This window comes from Piliocolobus tephrosceles, chromosome 12 (assembly GCF_002776525.5).
Source record: "Piliocolobus tephrosceles isolate RC106 chromosome 12, ASM277652v3, whole genome shotgun sequence".
NCBI classification, from domain to species: Eukaryota; Metazoa; Chordata; class Mammalia; order Primates; family Cercopithecidae; genus Piliocolobus; species Piliocolobus tephrosceles.
Window position 1 is genome coordinate 46,210,153 of NC_045445.1, and position 14,249 is coordinate 46,224,401.

The window sequence follows — 14,249 nt, forward strand, 5'->3', positions numbered from 1 at the left end:
GTCCAACAGTTCACTAATTAAAGTCCCATAAACAAAGAAGAGAAATAATAAAGGGGAGGAAATTAATAGCAAATAATACAAGAAGATTTCCAGAGCTAGAGGTCACCAGTCTTTAGATTAGAAAGATTCACTGAGTGCCCAGGAAAAATGAATGATAAAAAGTCCACAATGGGCCAGGCATGGTGGCTCACCCCTGTAATCTCAGCACTTTGGGAGGCCAAGGTGGGCAGATCACTGGAGATCAGGAGTTTGAGACCAGCTTGGCCAACATGGTGAAACCTCATCTCTACTAAAAGTACCAAAATTAGCCAGGCACGGTAGTAGTAATACCAAAATTAGTACTGTCCCAAGCCTGTAGTCCCAGCTACTAAAAATACCAAAATTAGCCAGGCACGGTAGTAGTAATACTAAAATTAGTAGTGACCTGAGCCTGTAGTCCCAGCTACTAGGGAGGCTGAGGCAGGAGAATCACTTGAATCTGAGAGGCGGAGGTTGCAGTGAGCTAAGATCGTGCCACTGCACTCCAGCCTGGGCAACAGAGCAAGAAGAAAGAAAGAAGAAAAGAAAGAAAGACAAAGAAAGAGAAAGAGAGAAAGAGGTAAAGGAAAGGAACGGAAAGGAATGGAACGGAACGGAAAGGAAAGGAAAGGAAAGGAAAGGAAAGGAAAGGAAAGGAAAGGAAAGGAAAATCTACAACCGAGGCAAATCTTGGTGAAATTTCAGAAAAACTGGGTTAAAGATAAGATCTTTAAAGCTTCTAGACTGTAATGGCTATTATTAAAAAGAGGAAGGATAAGTGTTGGTGAGGATGTAGAGAAAAGGGATCCCTTATACACTGTTGGTGGGAATACAAATTACTACAGCCATTATGAAAAAAAATATGGAGGTTCCTCAAAAAACCAAAAATAGAACTACTATAGGATCCAGCAATCCCACTAGTCAGTATATATCCAAAGAAGTTGAAATCAATATGTCAAAGAAATATCTGCATTCCCATGTTCACTGAAGCATTATTCAGAATAGCCAAGATACAGAATCTACCTAAGTTTCTATCAATGGATGAATGGATAAAGAAAATGTGGTATAGATACATAATGGAATACTGTTCAGCCACTAAAATTGGAGGAAATCCTGTTATCCTTGACAGCATAAATGAACTTGTAGGACACATGCTAAGTAAAATAAGCCAGGCACTGAAAGATATACCATATGATCTCGCACATAGGTGGAATCAGAAAAAATCAGACTCATAGAAATGGAGAGTAGAGTGGTGGTTACCAGAGGCTGGTAGGAGGAAGAGGGAATGGGGAGTTGTTGGTCAAAGGGTATAAAGTTTCAGTTAGACAGGAGGAATAAGTTTCTGAGATTGTTGTGCAGCAGTGTGAATATAATCAATAATAATATATTGCATGTTTCAAAATAACTGAAAGAGTACATCTCAATGGCTGACCACAAAAAATGGTAAGTGAGGTAAAGGATATGTTAATTGGCTTCAATTAGTCATTCCACATTGTATGCATATATCAAAACATCACATTGTACCCCATTAATGTATGCAACTGTGATTTGTCAATTAAAAGTAGTATTAACTTTTGTTTAAGCTTCTGGATTTTAAAATATAGGTTATATTCAAAAGATCTGGATTCAAAATGGCAGACAATAATGGAACACAATACAATGCACAACACAATAATGGAAGCCAGGAGACAATGAAGTCATGCCTTCAAAATTTATTTCCAACCTATCAAGTGTGAAAATTAACTTGAAATATTTTTAGGCAAAAAGTTCTTGAAAATTTACTTCCCATGTACTCTTTCTTAAGAAACTATAGGAGAGTTTGTTTGAAAAACTTAAGGGAATCAAGTGCTACAGGAAGGGGAAATCCAGGCAGAGTCCAGTGAGTTCCCTAAAATTAAGGAGACAGAGCTGAGAATCCAAGTGGATGAAGTTGGCTGGAATTCACAGGACATAGTACGAGAGAGGGGAAAGCTGCAAAGAGAATTCTAGAGAACTTCGGAGTTTCCCTCTAGTAGTCAACAGAATACTAATAAACAAATGCATGAGAGGAAACTACATAATGCTTGGGAAAGAGCCACCCAAAAACATAGGAGGGAACAATCCCTGGTGCTCACATAGGTCTAGCAATAGTGTCTGTTCCTACCAGCTAAACTGGAAAATCTCATGACTCACAGGACACTGGATAGAGTACTCAGAAGGGTTTTGCCTCAGTAGTGGGGAAAAACTGTCTCTAGACTCAACATTGCTCTGATCTCACCTATCAAATCTGAAAACCAAGACTTGAAAAGATCAAGTTGTTTTCAAGTAACTTAACTGTGTCTCAGAATGAAGTTTAAGAATATTTATAGGAATACAAAAATGCACAGCATCCCAAAAGAGAAAATTAACAAAGTCTGACATCCAGTAAAAAATTACCTGATAGGCAAAAATCAAGAAAATACAATCCATAATGAGAAGAAAAGGTAACCAATTGAAACTGACCCAGATATGACACAGGTATTAGAATCAACAAGCAAGGACATAAAAGCAGTTATTAGAACTGTATTCCATATGTTCAGAAAGCTAGAGGAAAGGCTAAATATCTTTTTTTGTTTTCAGAGACAAGACATTGTCCTGTTGCCCAGGCTGAAGTGCAGTAGCACCGTCATGGCTCACTGTACCCTTGAACTCCTGGGCTCAGAAGATCCTCTTGCTTCAGCCTCCCAAGTAGCTAGGACTACAGGCACATGTCACCAGATGCAGCTTTTTTTTTTTTTTTTTTTTTTTTGAGATGAAATCTCACTATGTTGCCCAGACTGGTCTCAAGTGATCTTCCCACCTCAGCCTCCCAGAGTGCTGCGATCACAGGTGTGAGCCACCATACCCAGTCTGAATATCTTGAGATATGGAAGATATTTTTTAAAAGGCCCAAATCAAACTAGAGATGAAATCTATAATATCTAAGATGAAAAACACACTGGAGGGGTTAACAGCAGATTAGGTATCACAGAAGAAAAGGCTAGTGAACTTGAAGATACATCAATAGAAGCTATCCAAAATGAAACACACTTGCATGTGTTTTCACAATGGCAAAAAAACAAAAAAAAAAGACTGCAAAACAAAAATAGAGCATTGGTGAGCTATAGGACAATTTCAGGCAGCCAAATATACATGTAATTGGAATCCCCAATAGAGAGGAATGAAGTGGCATAAAAAATATTTGTAGAAGTAGTGGTAGAAAAAAAAGTCCAAATTTACAGAAGTTAACTGATAATGTCTAAAGTTGAAAAAAATTAAAACTACCAATGTAAGGATGTTACTTAGAAATGCAAGATCATGCTGATAAAAACATCTGATAGAGTTGAAATTGCTTGGCTTTGTTGTAAAAGTGTAGACTGTAGTGCTAGACTCCCTAAATTTGAATCTTGCCTCTGCCCCTTACTAGTTGGACAATTGTAAGCAAGTCATTTAACCTCTGAACATCGTTCTCTCATTTATAAAATGGAGATAAAAGTAGTATCTACCTCATAAAGTGTTTTTTTAGGATTGAGTTAATACTTGTTAAGGCTTAAAATAATGCCCAGTACAAAGTAAGAACTCTATTGATAATAATATTATCAGAGAGCAGACATTGAGAATGAGGAGATTGCTATTTCTTGCAATATGACTTATAGTAATATTTTACTTTTTAACTATGCACAAAGTATTACTTGGATATAAATACATTTTAAATATTGCAGAAGAGTAAATTAGGGGTGAGGAAATGTAAAGTCTTTCAGGAAGTTTGCTGTGCAGGGAAGGAGAGGGACAGGTGATAATTGGAGGGGATATGAAGTAGAGGAAAGTCATGGCGTTTTTCTGTGTGGTTGGTTTTAGGTAGGAAAGACATGAGTGGGTTAAAAATGGATGTGAAGTCATTTACAGAGAGGAATAAATTGAAGCTATGGAAAAAAGAGGGTATTTAGCCAAAGCACAAATGAAGAGACATCTCTTCCATTTCAATCAGAAGGAAGGCACAAGTAATGGATGTGGACCTAAGTGTGTTCAGCAGCTTGATATGAGAAGTTGAATTCATTATTTCACACTTACTGTTCTTTGTAAAATAAGAGCGCATTTACCGAGCATAAGCAGAAAAGTGGCAGAGTTGGAATTTTGAAGTAAGTACAAAAGATTTGAGATAGCCATTATGATGACAAGTTAAAAAGAAAGCTGACCAAAGCAATGCAGAAGGATTTCAGGTTAGCACTGAAGGCCCAGGTGAGGTTTAGAAGCTATAAATTTGTGATGCAGTAGTACCGACCTCTTTGGTTATGTGATTTTCTCCAGTAGCATGCTGCAACTCAAATATAGGAATGGGAAAAGTGGGACTGATTCAGGGTTGGGATCTGATCAGGTTGGTATGTTAAAAGGACAATGGGGCAAGGGGATTGAGAATATTGAAAAGAGAGTATCTGAAGTGAGAAATCACAGATCCTAAATAGGCTAAAGACAGGAAATAGCTGGTGGGTAGGAAGAAAGTATAGGAGTCAGGCCTTAGCGGTCTCAATGAAGTTGAAGTATATATGTATTTGAAGAAAAAAAGAATTTTTGGCCGGGGCAGTGGCTCACGCCTATAATTCCAACACTTTGGGAGGCTGAGGCAAGCATATTACTTGAGGCCAGGAATTCAAGATCAGCCTGGCCAACATGGCGAAACCCCATCTCTACTAAAAATACAAAAATTAGCCCGGCAGGGTGGTGCCTGCCTATAATCCCAGCTACTTGGGAGGCTAAGTCAGGAGAATCGGTTGAACCTGGGAGGCAGAGGTTGCAGTGAGCCAAGATTGCACCACTGTACTCCAGCCTGGGCAATAGAGTGAGACTCTGTCTCAAACAAAACGAAACAAAAATAAGAAAAAAGTTTTTAAGTAGAGGTTATAGTTTAAAAATGGGGTGTTTTAAGTTATGATTTCAGTGCAGTTCTGAGTGATGGTGAGGTTCAGCATGTGGTCCATGAAAATGGGTGGATGAGATGGAGCTCTGAGGTGACAGTCACTGTTGGAGGGGATGTTAAAGAAGCTAGATGGCTAAGGCATTAGATGAGTCAACCATGTGGTTGTTGCTGAAGTCACCCAAAATGGTGGCAGAGGCAATGGGAGGAATACTGTGAGCCTGGAGCCAAGGTCTTCAGTGAATGAGAAGGAGATATAAGGAGGTCAAATCTGGCCTAATGAGCCTCTGCAGCCCTTTGAAGTCTTGGTGACTGTACTGAACAATGTTTCACTTTAGACCATGGATTTTTTGGGCTGTGGATGGGCTTCTAAGGATCTGTGAGTCCTCTGAAATTGTATAGAAAATTCTCTGTGTATATTTATTAAATACATTGTTTTTCCTCTGGAAGAAGGTTCATGACTCTCATCTAATTTAGAAAGAGGTAAGTGATTAAATAAAGGCCTAAAAATTACTGCCGTAAAGGATTTCTGTGCAGAATAATGAAATGAAAGCAATAGAAACTGCATGCAGACTGAGAAGAGCACACACCTATCAATATAGCTAAAATTTCTCTACCCTTATACCAACACCATCATAGAAAGCTCATGCACTGAGTGAGCAGCAGGGAGCTATGGCAGTAGCTAGGGCTAGTACTTGACTGTGCCTTAAAAGAGCTGTAGGCTGCAGAGACAGAGACAAGGGTTCAGAAATCCAAAGGGTAATTTACCACTGAGGCTCAATAACTACTTAACTGGTAAAATCTTCAGGTGGCAGCTGTTACATACATGCCTGAATTTTAAGTGACTTTAAATTGGCCTCTTTTCACAAGAGCAGGCATTTCAAAAGCACATAAAGAACTGACCTCTCAGCAATATTTTTTGCAGACTGTAGAAACCGTGCCTGGTCATTTTCTTTCAGGATATGCTCAGCTTGGTTGATGAGGACTGTTGACCGTTCAAGACACTGGCGGCAATTAGCAACCTGCTGTGCCAACTTTCTCAGTTTCATAACCTTAAAGGAATTAGTAAAAGAAAAAAATAAGATAAAACATGCAGTGCTTAATTAAAAACAATAAAACACAACATGAAGGAGGTATGCTGCAGTGATTCTAAAAATAACGCTTATTAATATTCCATGGTCCCTGTACTAACCACTCACCTTCTCACCCTACCCACTGTGTCTCTTGTGCCAATCCCTCCTTCTCTTGTCTACAGCTTGCATACTTAGGCTGCAACACAGTCATAAACTCTCGGTTATCTATCCCCTCTTTGTATTAGTAACATTAATTTTTCTGGTTCTAAATCAATGCATGCCCATTATAGAAAATTCTGAAAATAAAAAGTATAAAAGAAACACTACCACCCAGAGATTATCATTGTTTACATTTTTGTTTTGTTTGTATGTAAACAAACAAAATGTTGTCAATATATTTTCATATGTGTTTACTAAAAAGTACCATCTTTTTCTTTATGAGTATCTACAGTTCTATGTATATATTTCTGTAAGTGTCTTTATGCATACCTGTGTGTTCACAAATCTGTTTTCTTGGAAACTTTAGTTCCTGGATAAGCTATAACCACTCAGCATGGCACAAATTATTGATGATCACTCTAGCCTCTCAAAACATCTCACATTATACACACAGCATGAACTTATAACCACTAACTCTGACCAGCAAGCCAACAAGCCTAAAACCATACAGCCATATGGAGGCTCACACTTGACCCTTATGATCATGATTCTTCAGTTCCCAGGCTCGAAACCTGAATGTCTTCACTGAGTCTTCCCTCTCTCTCATTCATCTTTTATATTTAAAAGTTCAATGTTTCTTATCATTTCCTTTCTAGCAATGCCTGTTGTGCTCTTCCCTTCCATTTGTGCTGCCACTACTCTGGTTTAGGTCTTTATCAACTCTTACAAACCATCATTCCGTAAGTCTCGTAACTTGCTACCCTGACTTTGGTATCATCCCATTGTGATCTACCCTGCATACCTCTGCCATATCAATCAGTCTTTCTCCCTTCCTAAGAAACTAGAATGGCTGCCCAACACTTTTCAGATTAAGCCCAGAGTCCTCATCCTGGCATTCATGGTCCATAATCCTGACTCACATTTCTACCATTACTTTTTTCCTTTTCATTGAGTTATAACATACAACAGTAAAGCACCCAAATCCTAACACATACACCCACGTAAACCAGTTCAAGATACAGAACGTTTCTAACACCCCAGAATGGCCATCGTTTTTACTGGATTCAGAGCAGTAGGCCAAACATCACTTCTTTGCCTCTCCTCCTATAATCTCATTTCTTCTTGCTTTCATGATCAAACCGGAATCATCTGCATCAAATTTTGATATCTGTAAAGTCAGCTCTTCCTTGGATTCACTGAAGTGCTGTGCTTTACCTTTGTCTCTTTGATTTTGACAGCGATCATTTGCTTCCTCTGCTGGATGATCTCTACCAACTCGTCACATTCTTCCATAAGTTTTGCCTCATGCATAGCAGTATTCACCTGCCAAGAAATTTCAGAGTATTACACAGTGATTGTTGCCTTTGTCCCCTGCTGTCTCTAAAAGGTTCGGACTGACAGCTAAGCATGCACAACTTCTTCCATACCTCCCTCATAAGATCCACTCCTAGAAGAAGGGTAGAGATGATGATATTAATGATGCAAGGGCATTGAAGCACCACAGTTAGGAAGCTCTCCAGGCCTCTGGTAGATCATGATGGTTAATGGAAGGCTGGGCAGAAGGACAGATGAGATGGGGGCATGTTATTCCCAATGAACAATTCCCTTTACTCCAGTACCCTTTCCTTCTGCTGTTCTTTTGGAAAGAGGGTAAGGAGATTTATGTATGTCAAGAAAAGAGTATCCTCCTCCACAGGCACAATATTAAGAAAACATTACAACAATATATTGTGCTAACAAAAATGTTTTCAGTTTTCCTTGTTCCCTTCTAATTTTTCACATTAAATATATCATTAAACATATATTCATGTGTATATATTTTTCACATAGTTGTCGTGTTTTAGTGGATATTTCTCACCTTGGACTGTCCAGTATCTGAATACCTTTCCTATTTTTGGATACTGGCTACATCAAAACATCTTTACTGCAAAGTCAGGGTTGGAAAAAAAAAAACTACCAGAGCCCCCAGGAGGGGCTAAAATGAGAGCAGGGGATTTGCGGGCTGCCCAAGTATAACAGGAAAGGAAGGAGAAAGGAACTAACATCTTTTTAGTACTTAACTTGCCAAGCACTTCATAGATAAATTATTTCATGTAATTATCATAACAATTTTACAATATCGGAACCATGTTTATTCCTATTTCACAGACGGGGAAACTGAGGCATAGAGAATTTTAGTGACTTGCTCAAAAATCACACAACTAGTAAGTGGTAAAACCAGAATTCAAACCGAGTTCTGTCAAGTGAAACCCCTGGGCTGGCTGGGTGGGCGGGCGAGGTTCAGTTCCATTTCAGCAGCACACAGAGCAGTCATACAGGGAAGCACAAGCATTCCAAGAGTCTATTCAAGGATCACTCGAGCAGAGCTCTAGAAGGCTGAGGAACAGACAATGGGTTACTTGAGAGCATCAAAACTCAAGGGGCTAGATGTGCTTCATTAGCAAGGTAGGGCTGCATCTCCAATTGCTATCCCTCTTCAGAGGATTCCTCCAAATTCTCCAACCCAAGCAAAATACCTGTCACTGGACCCTACTACCCCCTCTCTCATACTTGAAGCTCCTTGATGGCTAATTTTCTGTTTCCTACTTAACTGAAATAAAATATGTCTGTTGGTGAGTGACAATCTTATGTTGCTTTTTTCCATTTTCTAGGGCAATGCCACAATGGGGGTTTCTACTTACTCTGAATGGCACTCTAGCCATTCTACTTTTTTTTCTCAGACACCTCACCCTTTCCCTAAATTGGATCTACATTTCCAAGGCAGATATCTTACCAGCTCATGAACTCCTTTATCTGAGACTAAGAGATTCATTTAGTTTTCTCTGGGTCCTTGCTTACAGTATCTAGAAACTTAGACACTTGCCATTTATAATTTCTTTTTAGGTGGCTACTGGTGTAGTACACAATGATGTAGTACCTTGTTTCTGAAAATGTAATCCTTGGACTAGCCTTTACATAACACTATATGCCAAGCATTGCTCTAATTAGTTTACATATATTGGCACTCTCAGTCCTCAAAACAGTTCTGAGGTAGGTAACTTTATCTGCATTTGACAGATGAGGAAAAACTAAGCACAGAGAGATTAAGTGACTTGCTTAAGGTTACACAATTAGTAAGTAGCAGAGATGAGATTTGGGCTGAGAGAGTTCAACACTAGAGACTACATCTTTAACCTTACACATAGGCTGCTCTCCAGCTGAGTGTAACAACACCCTTTTCTTCAATTTCTGAAAATCATCATCTCTTTCAAATCATCCATCTTTATTCTGTCATCCCTTTCTCATTAGTCACTTCAGACTCCTTGTTGTTCCCCTAGAATGCCACGTACTTTCATGTCCTGTGCCTTTGCACTAGACTATTATTTTACTTGGAAAGTCATTTCCCCATCTCTTTACTGAGCACATTTCTACTTATCTTTTAAGGCCCTTCTCAAAGATCATCGCTTCTGTAATTTTTCTCACTTGCTTGGACACAAGCAATTGATCCCTTATTTATATTCTCACATACTCTATATATAGTTCAATTATACCATTTCCTATATTTTATCATATTAGTCTGTCTTCCTCACTCCATCACGAGTTGTGGAGGGCAAGAATTGTCTTATGTGACTGTATCTATCTCCAGTATCATGACAGGCACTTAGTAGATGTTCCGTAATTATTTGTTGGATTGAATTAAATGTGAAAAAAGGCATCTTTTGCTCCTCATTAGACATGTTCACTTTGTTACTCAAGTTACCCTAAACTCAGTAAGTCTAAAAACAAACTTACCGCCTTCTCTCCAGATCTGGCTTCCACCTCTGATTTTCCTGTTTTTATGTCAATGCTACTATCATTATTGCAGTTACTCAGGTTCAGTAAACTCTGACTGCTACTCCTCCTTTGTCCCCACATAAATTCACAGGAGTCCCAAAGTCCTTCCCTCCTTTCCTTTTTAATCTTGCTAAATTTCATCGGTGGCTGGTCCAAGTGCAGTCGTGTTTACAACCAATTGATCGCAAACAGTTACAGGTTTCTTTGTTCCTTCTCCACTCCCACTGCTTCACGTGACTACCCTTAAACAAACAAAGTTCTTCGTTAATATAGTGAGGATCTGAGCCAAGGAACCAATAGGCTGAAACCCTTATCACCTATTGTGATAGGATCATTGTTGCACAAATCTCCTTAATTAATCTCCCTACCTCCAGAATATTTCCTTTCCATCCTCATAATCCTTCCTCTACTCTGAAGCCAGGAAAAATCATGTCTTCATTACCAAACATCCTATCAAGCATCTTTTCTGTGCAAAGCATTATGCTAAGGCCCTGCCCTCAAAAAATTTGCAATCTGGATGGGGAAGAGCCATATACATATAAAAGAAACCAATCAAGGTAGCATAAATTAAATACTGAATGGGTGATATAGACTATAATCTACTAAACTTAAAAGGAAAGATTACTTTTGGTGGGTAAGTGGAGGAAAGAGGCATGGATGAAATGGAACTTGAATTAAACCTTAAAGATGGAATAAGACTTTGATTAAAAAGGTGTGAAGGAGGGAAATTTCAAGCCAAGCAAATGAGATTGAACTTCACTTTTAGGCAATATGGTATCTTTAAGTAGTATTTTTGAGGGGAAGAATAGTAAGGTGGTGCAAGAAGTACCACAGTGAACTTGTTTAAGAAGATGAGCAGGGACTGATTTGATGGAGGGCAATAGTAAACCTGAGGACTATTTAGGAGACTATTGTGATGTGGACAGGGCCTACCCAAGGAAAATATCAGAAATAGAAAGGAAATATCAAATATAAGAAGTACTCATTTGCTTACATATCTTCAATTAGACAGCAAGCTCCTTGAGAGAAGATTTTACACTACTTTATCTCTCCCATTATAACTGGCACAAAGCCTTACAACAAACATTTATTGACTGATTTAGCACAATAAAAAATCAAAATAAGAATGCCAAGCATTATAAAATATACTTCCATGAGTGTATTTTGTAGAGAAAATATAAGGTGAAATGAGGGAGCTAGGGTGGGAATGTTTTTTGGACAGTCACATCAGGGGAGATAAAACCAGGCACAACTAATAGAGTGAAAAGTTGACTGAAGAGGCAAAATTCCAAACTAAAGGTAAAGCAATGACATTAAAATCTTTTCATGTCAAGAAGCACAACAGAAGAGCAGAGTCCTTAAGTGTTTTCTGAACAGGAAATACTTCAGGGAAAACCGGTCTTCGTGATGTGAATAAAACAACTCAAATTGCTTGGAAGGCATTTGAAAGTCCCTGGTATTTTCTTTGTTTGAAAACATAATACATTGAGGTATTTCACTTGCTTATTAACGTTTAATTGAAAATAACTGGGTTACCTTAATAAGCATACTTGGCTGGTTGGTTGGTTTGTGGAAGACCCTAGCTCTTTGACATTTGCTCTTTGTATCAGGTTAGTGGTTTTCTCTAAATGGCTTTATGTCTGTGGGAAAAAAAATCTATCCTCCTTGAAAATACCATTAGGTCAATCTTGGCAACCTACTTGTATAAATCCACCCACCCCAAAAAGACTTTTGGGAGGCAGTTTGTGATGTTTATGACTAAGAGTCTTAGCCTCAATTTTCCAAGTCTTAAACACTAGGCAACACGGGCTCCCTGGTAAGTCTCCAGGTCCTGCTCTCTGCTCTTTGCTCTTTTACTTTCTTCTTAAGGCAGCAAAAATTTGACTTGCATATTTCTTTCCAACTGCCCATCCTACCCTATTACCTCCCAGCCCAAAGATTGACTATAGAGTAAGACCTAGTCTTCCCCAGTTTCCACCTATCTTTAATACAAACACCTAAGGCCCCTGCTGGAAGGACTTTACCACTGTTCAGTACAAGGAAATAAATAGGTGGGAGTTCACCAAAGCCATAAGTTGCAAAGATTTAAGAAATTGCAAAAAGTCATTTTGGCAATTGTTTCTCTTCTGTATTGAAATGCAAATGGGCTATATCGTTTTACCCTTAGCTTCTTTCAGAGAGCTTATTTGATAGGATTATTTTCGGTAGGGAGAGGGCAGGGGAGATCTCCCATTGCTCATTCTATAGGTATTTTATTCCTGGGTTTAAAGTTCATCAGCCTTCCCTCCACCCCACTTCCATGATAACTTCCCCACTTCCACTTTCCCCTCAGCTTAGTCACATCCATCTATACTATAGAGCATTGCACAGGAGCTCAGAAGGTACTGAGATTTCCTGTTCAGATGGAACAAGACATGTGAAATAGTAGATGATCCCATATATCCAGACTCAAATGAAATGCAATAATTATAATAATTATTATTATTATATTGCAAGGAATTCCTCACTGGCTTCTCCATCTCAGTGCTCTCCACTCTTCACAGTAAATGCCAACCTAGTTTATTCTCTGAAATCTTCTGTCCAAATAGATCGCCCTTCCACCAGAATATTGTGAAATTTTGGCATTAAAGATCATTTGGGGAAGTTTTTATTTCAAAAAACATTTACTGAGTGTCTCCCACATACCACAGTATATCCCACATGCATCCAGCATAGTGCTGGGTTTCCCTGAGTGGGATATAATGATGAAAAAGACTCAGCTTCTGCCTTCAAGGCACTTACAGTCTAGTAGAGACTATGAGTGTGAATACAACTAATTATAATTTAAGGACCAGCAAAACAAGTAACATAATAGAATACAATCAAAGGTGTATGAGATCATAGGAAAGAGAAAATTTGGAAAAGGACAATCAGAGGATTAGATGAAGTTTCATGTAGCTGAGCTGGTCTTCAAGGATGAACAAGACTTGGGCAGGTAGAAATGGAGCTTAAGGGGAGACAAGTTTAGGCAGAATTAATTACATGAATAGCATGAGCAAAAGCATAAGCAGGAAAATAGAAAATGTGTTTGGTTAAACTAGATCAACCTGACAGATGCAATGGAGGGAAATAAGACTAGAAACAGGGGTTGGAGATATATTATGGAGAGCTGTGCTGTCATTTTGAGTCTCTGAAAGTACTTGGATAAAAATGTCAGGATCTTAGCATTATAGTAATACCTTAAGAATTGTTAATTGACATGTTAATTGAGAGCAAGGTGAAGAGAGAAGGCAGGCACAGTACATGAAGAACTGGGAGGGGGGCACAACACACTTTCCACTTCCCATTATTGTCCAGGACCACTCAGGTGATCACTATCCCACCTTCTCAGACTCCATAACAGAAAAAAGAGGCTGAGTTGGGCTTTATTTAATAAGTAGTCACTTTCTGTGCAAAGGAGATGAGAAGAAAAAGTGAGAGGTAAATTGGACATCTGATGAATTGTCAAGAAATTGTTATGAACAGCCTTGTCACCTTACTGAGCTGCAAATAATTCATTACTTTCTTAAAATGATGCATTTAAGAAAACACAATGTTTATGAAGCAGACAGCATTTGCTGTGGCAGTATCAAAGCTAAGATGTTAACCCAGATCACACTTTAAGGATCCTTCTGTCTCTCTCCTCCCCCCCCACTCTCTCTCACACGCACACACATACACGCACATCACTACCACTAGCACTACCATCATGATCACCACCAGCACTACAGCCCTGTTATATAAGGAAGTTTTAAATGTATAAAAGGAAGAGGAAGAAGAGACAATCTTCTTTTTTGTTTTCCAAAGGTAACCACTGCAACATTTCTTTTTTTTTTTTTTAATACTTTAAGTTCTAGGGTACATGTGCATAATGTGCAGGTTTGTTACATATGTATACTTGTGCCATGTTGGTGTGCTGCACCCATCAACTCGTCAGCACCCATCAATTCATCATTTATATCAGGTATAACTCCCAATGCAATCCCTCGCCCCTCCTCCCTCCCCATGATAGGCCCCGGTGTGTGATGTTCCCCTTCCCGAGTCCAAGTGATCTCATTGTTCAGTTCCCACCTATGAGTGAGAACATGCGGTGTTTGGTTTTCTGTTCTTGTGATAGTTTGCTAAGAATGATGGTTTCCAGCTGCACTCATGTCCCTACAAAGGACGCAAACTCATCCTTTTTTATGGCTGCATAGTATTCCATGTTGTATATGTGCCACATTTTCTTAATCCAGTCTGTCACAGATGGACATTTGGGT

At 38.9% G+C, this 14,249-nt stretch overlaps 1 protein-coding gene across 1 annotated transcript in view; it reads right to left on the reverse strand.

Moving 5' to 3' along the window:
* The window catches only part of MID2 (midline 2), a 93,303-nt gene that overhangs the window by 13,536 nt on the left and 65,518 nt on the right, over positions 1–14,249 (reverse strand). Inside the window, exons 4-5 of the mRNA XM_026451995.1 lie at positions 7,375–7,482; positions 5,831–5,979 (exon numbers count right to left, since the gene is read on the reverse strand). Of these exons, the coding sequence (XP_026307780.1) occupies positions 5,831–5,979; positions 7,375–7,482 (257 nt within the window). The remainder of the gene's footprint in view (positions 1–5,830; positions 5,980–7,374; positions 7,483–14,249) is intronic.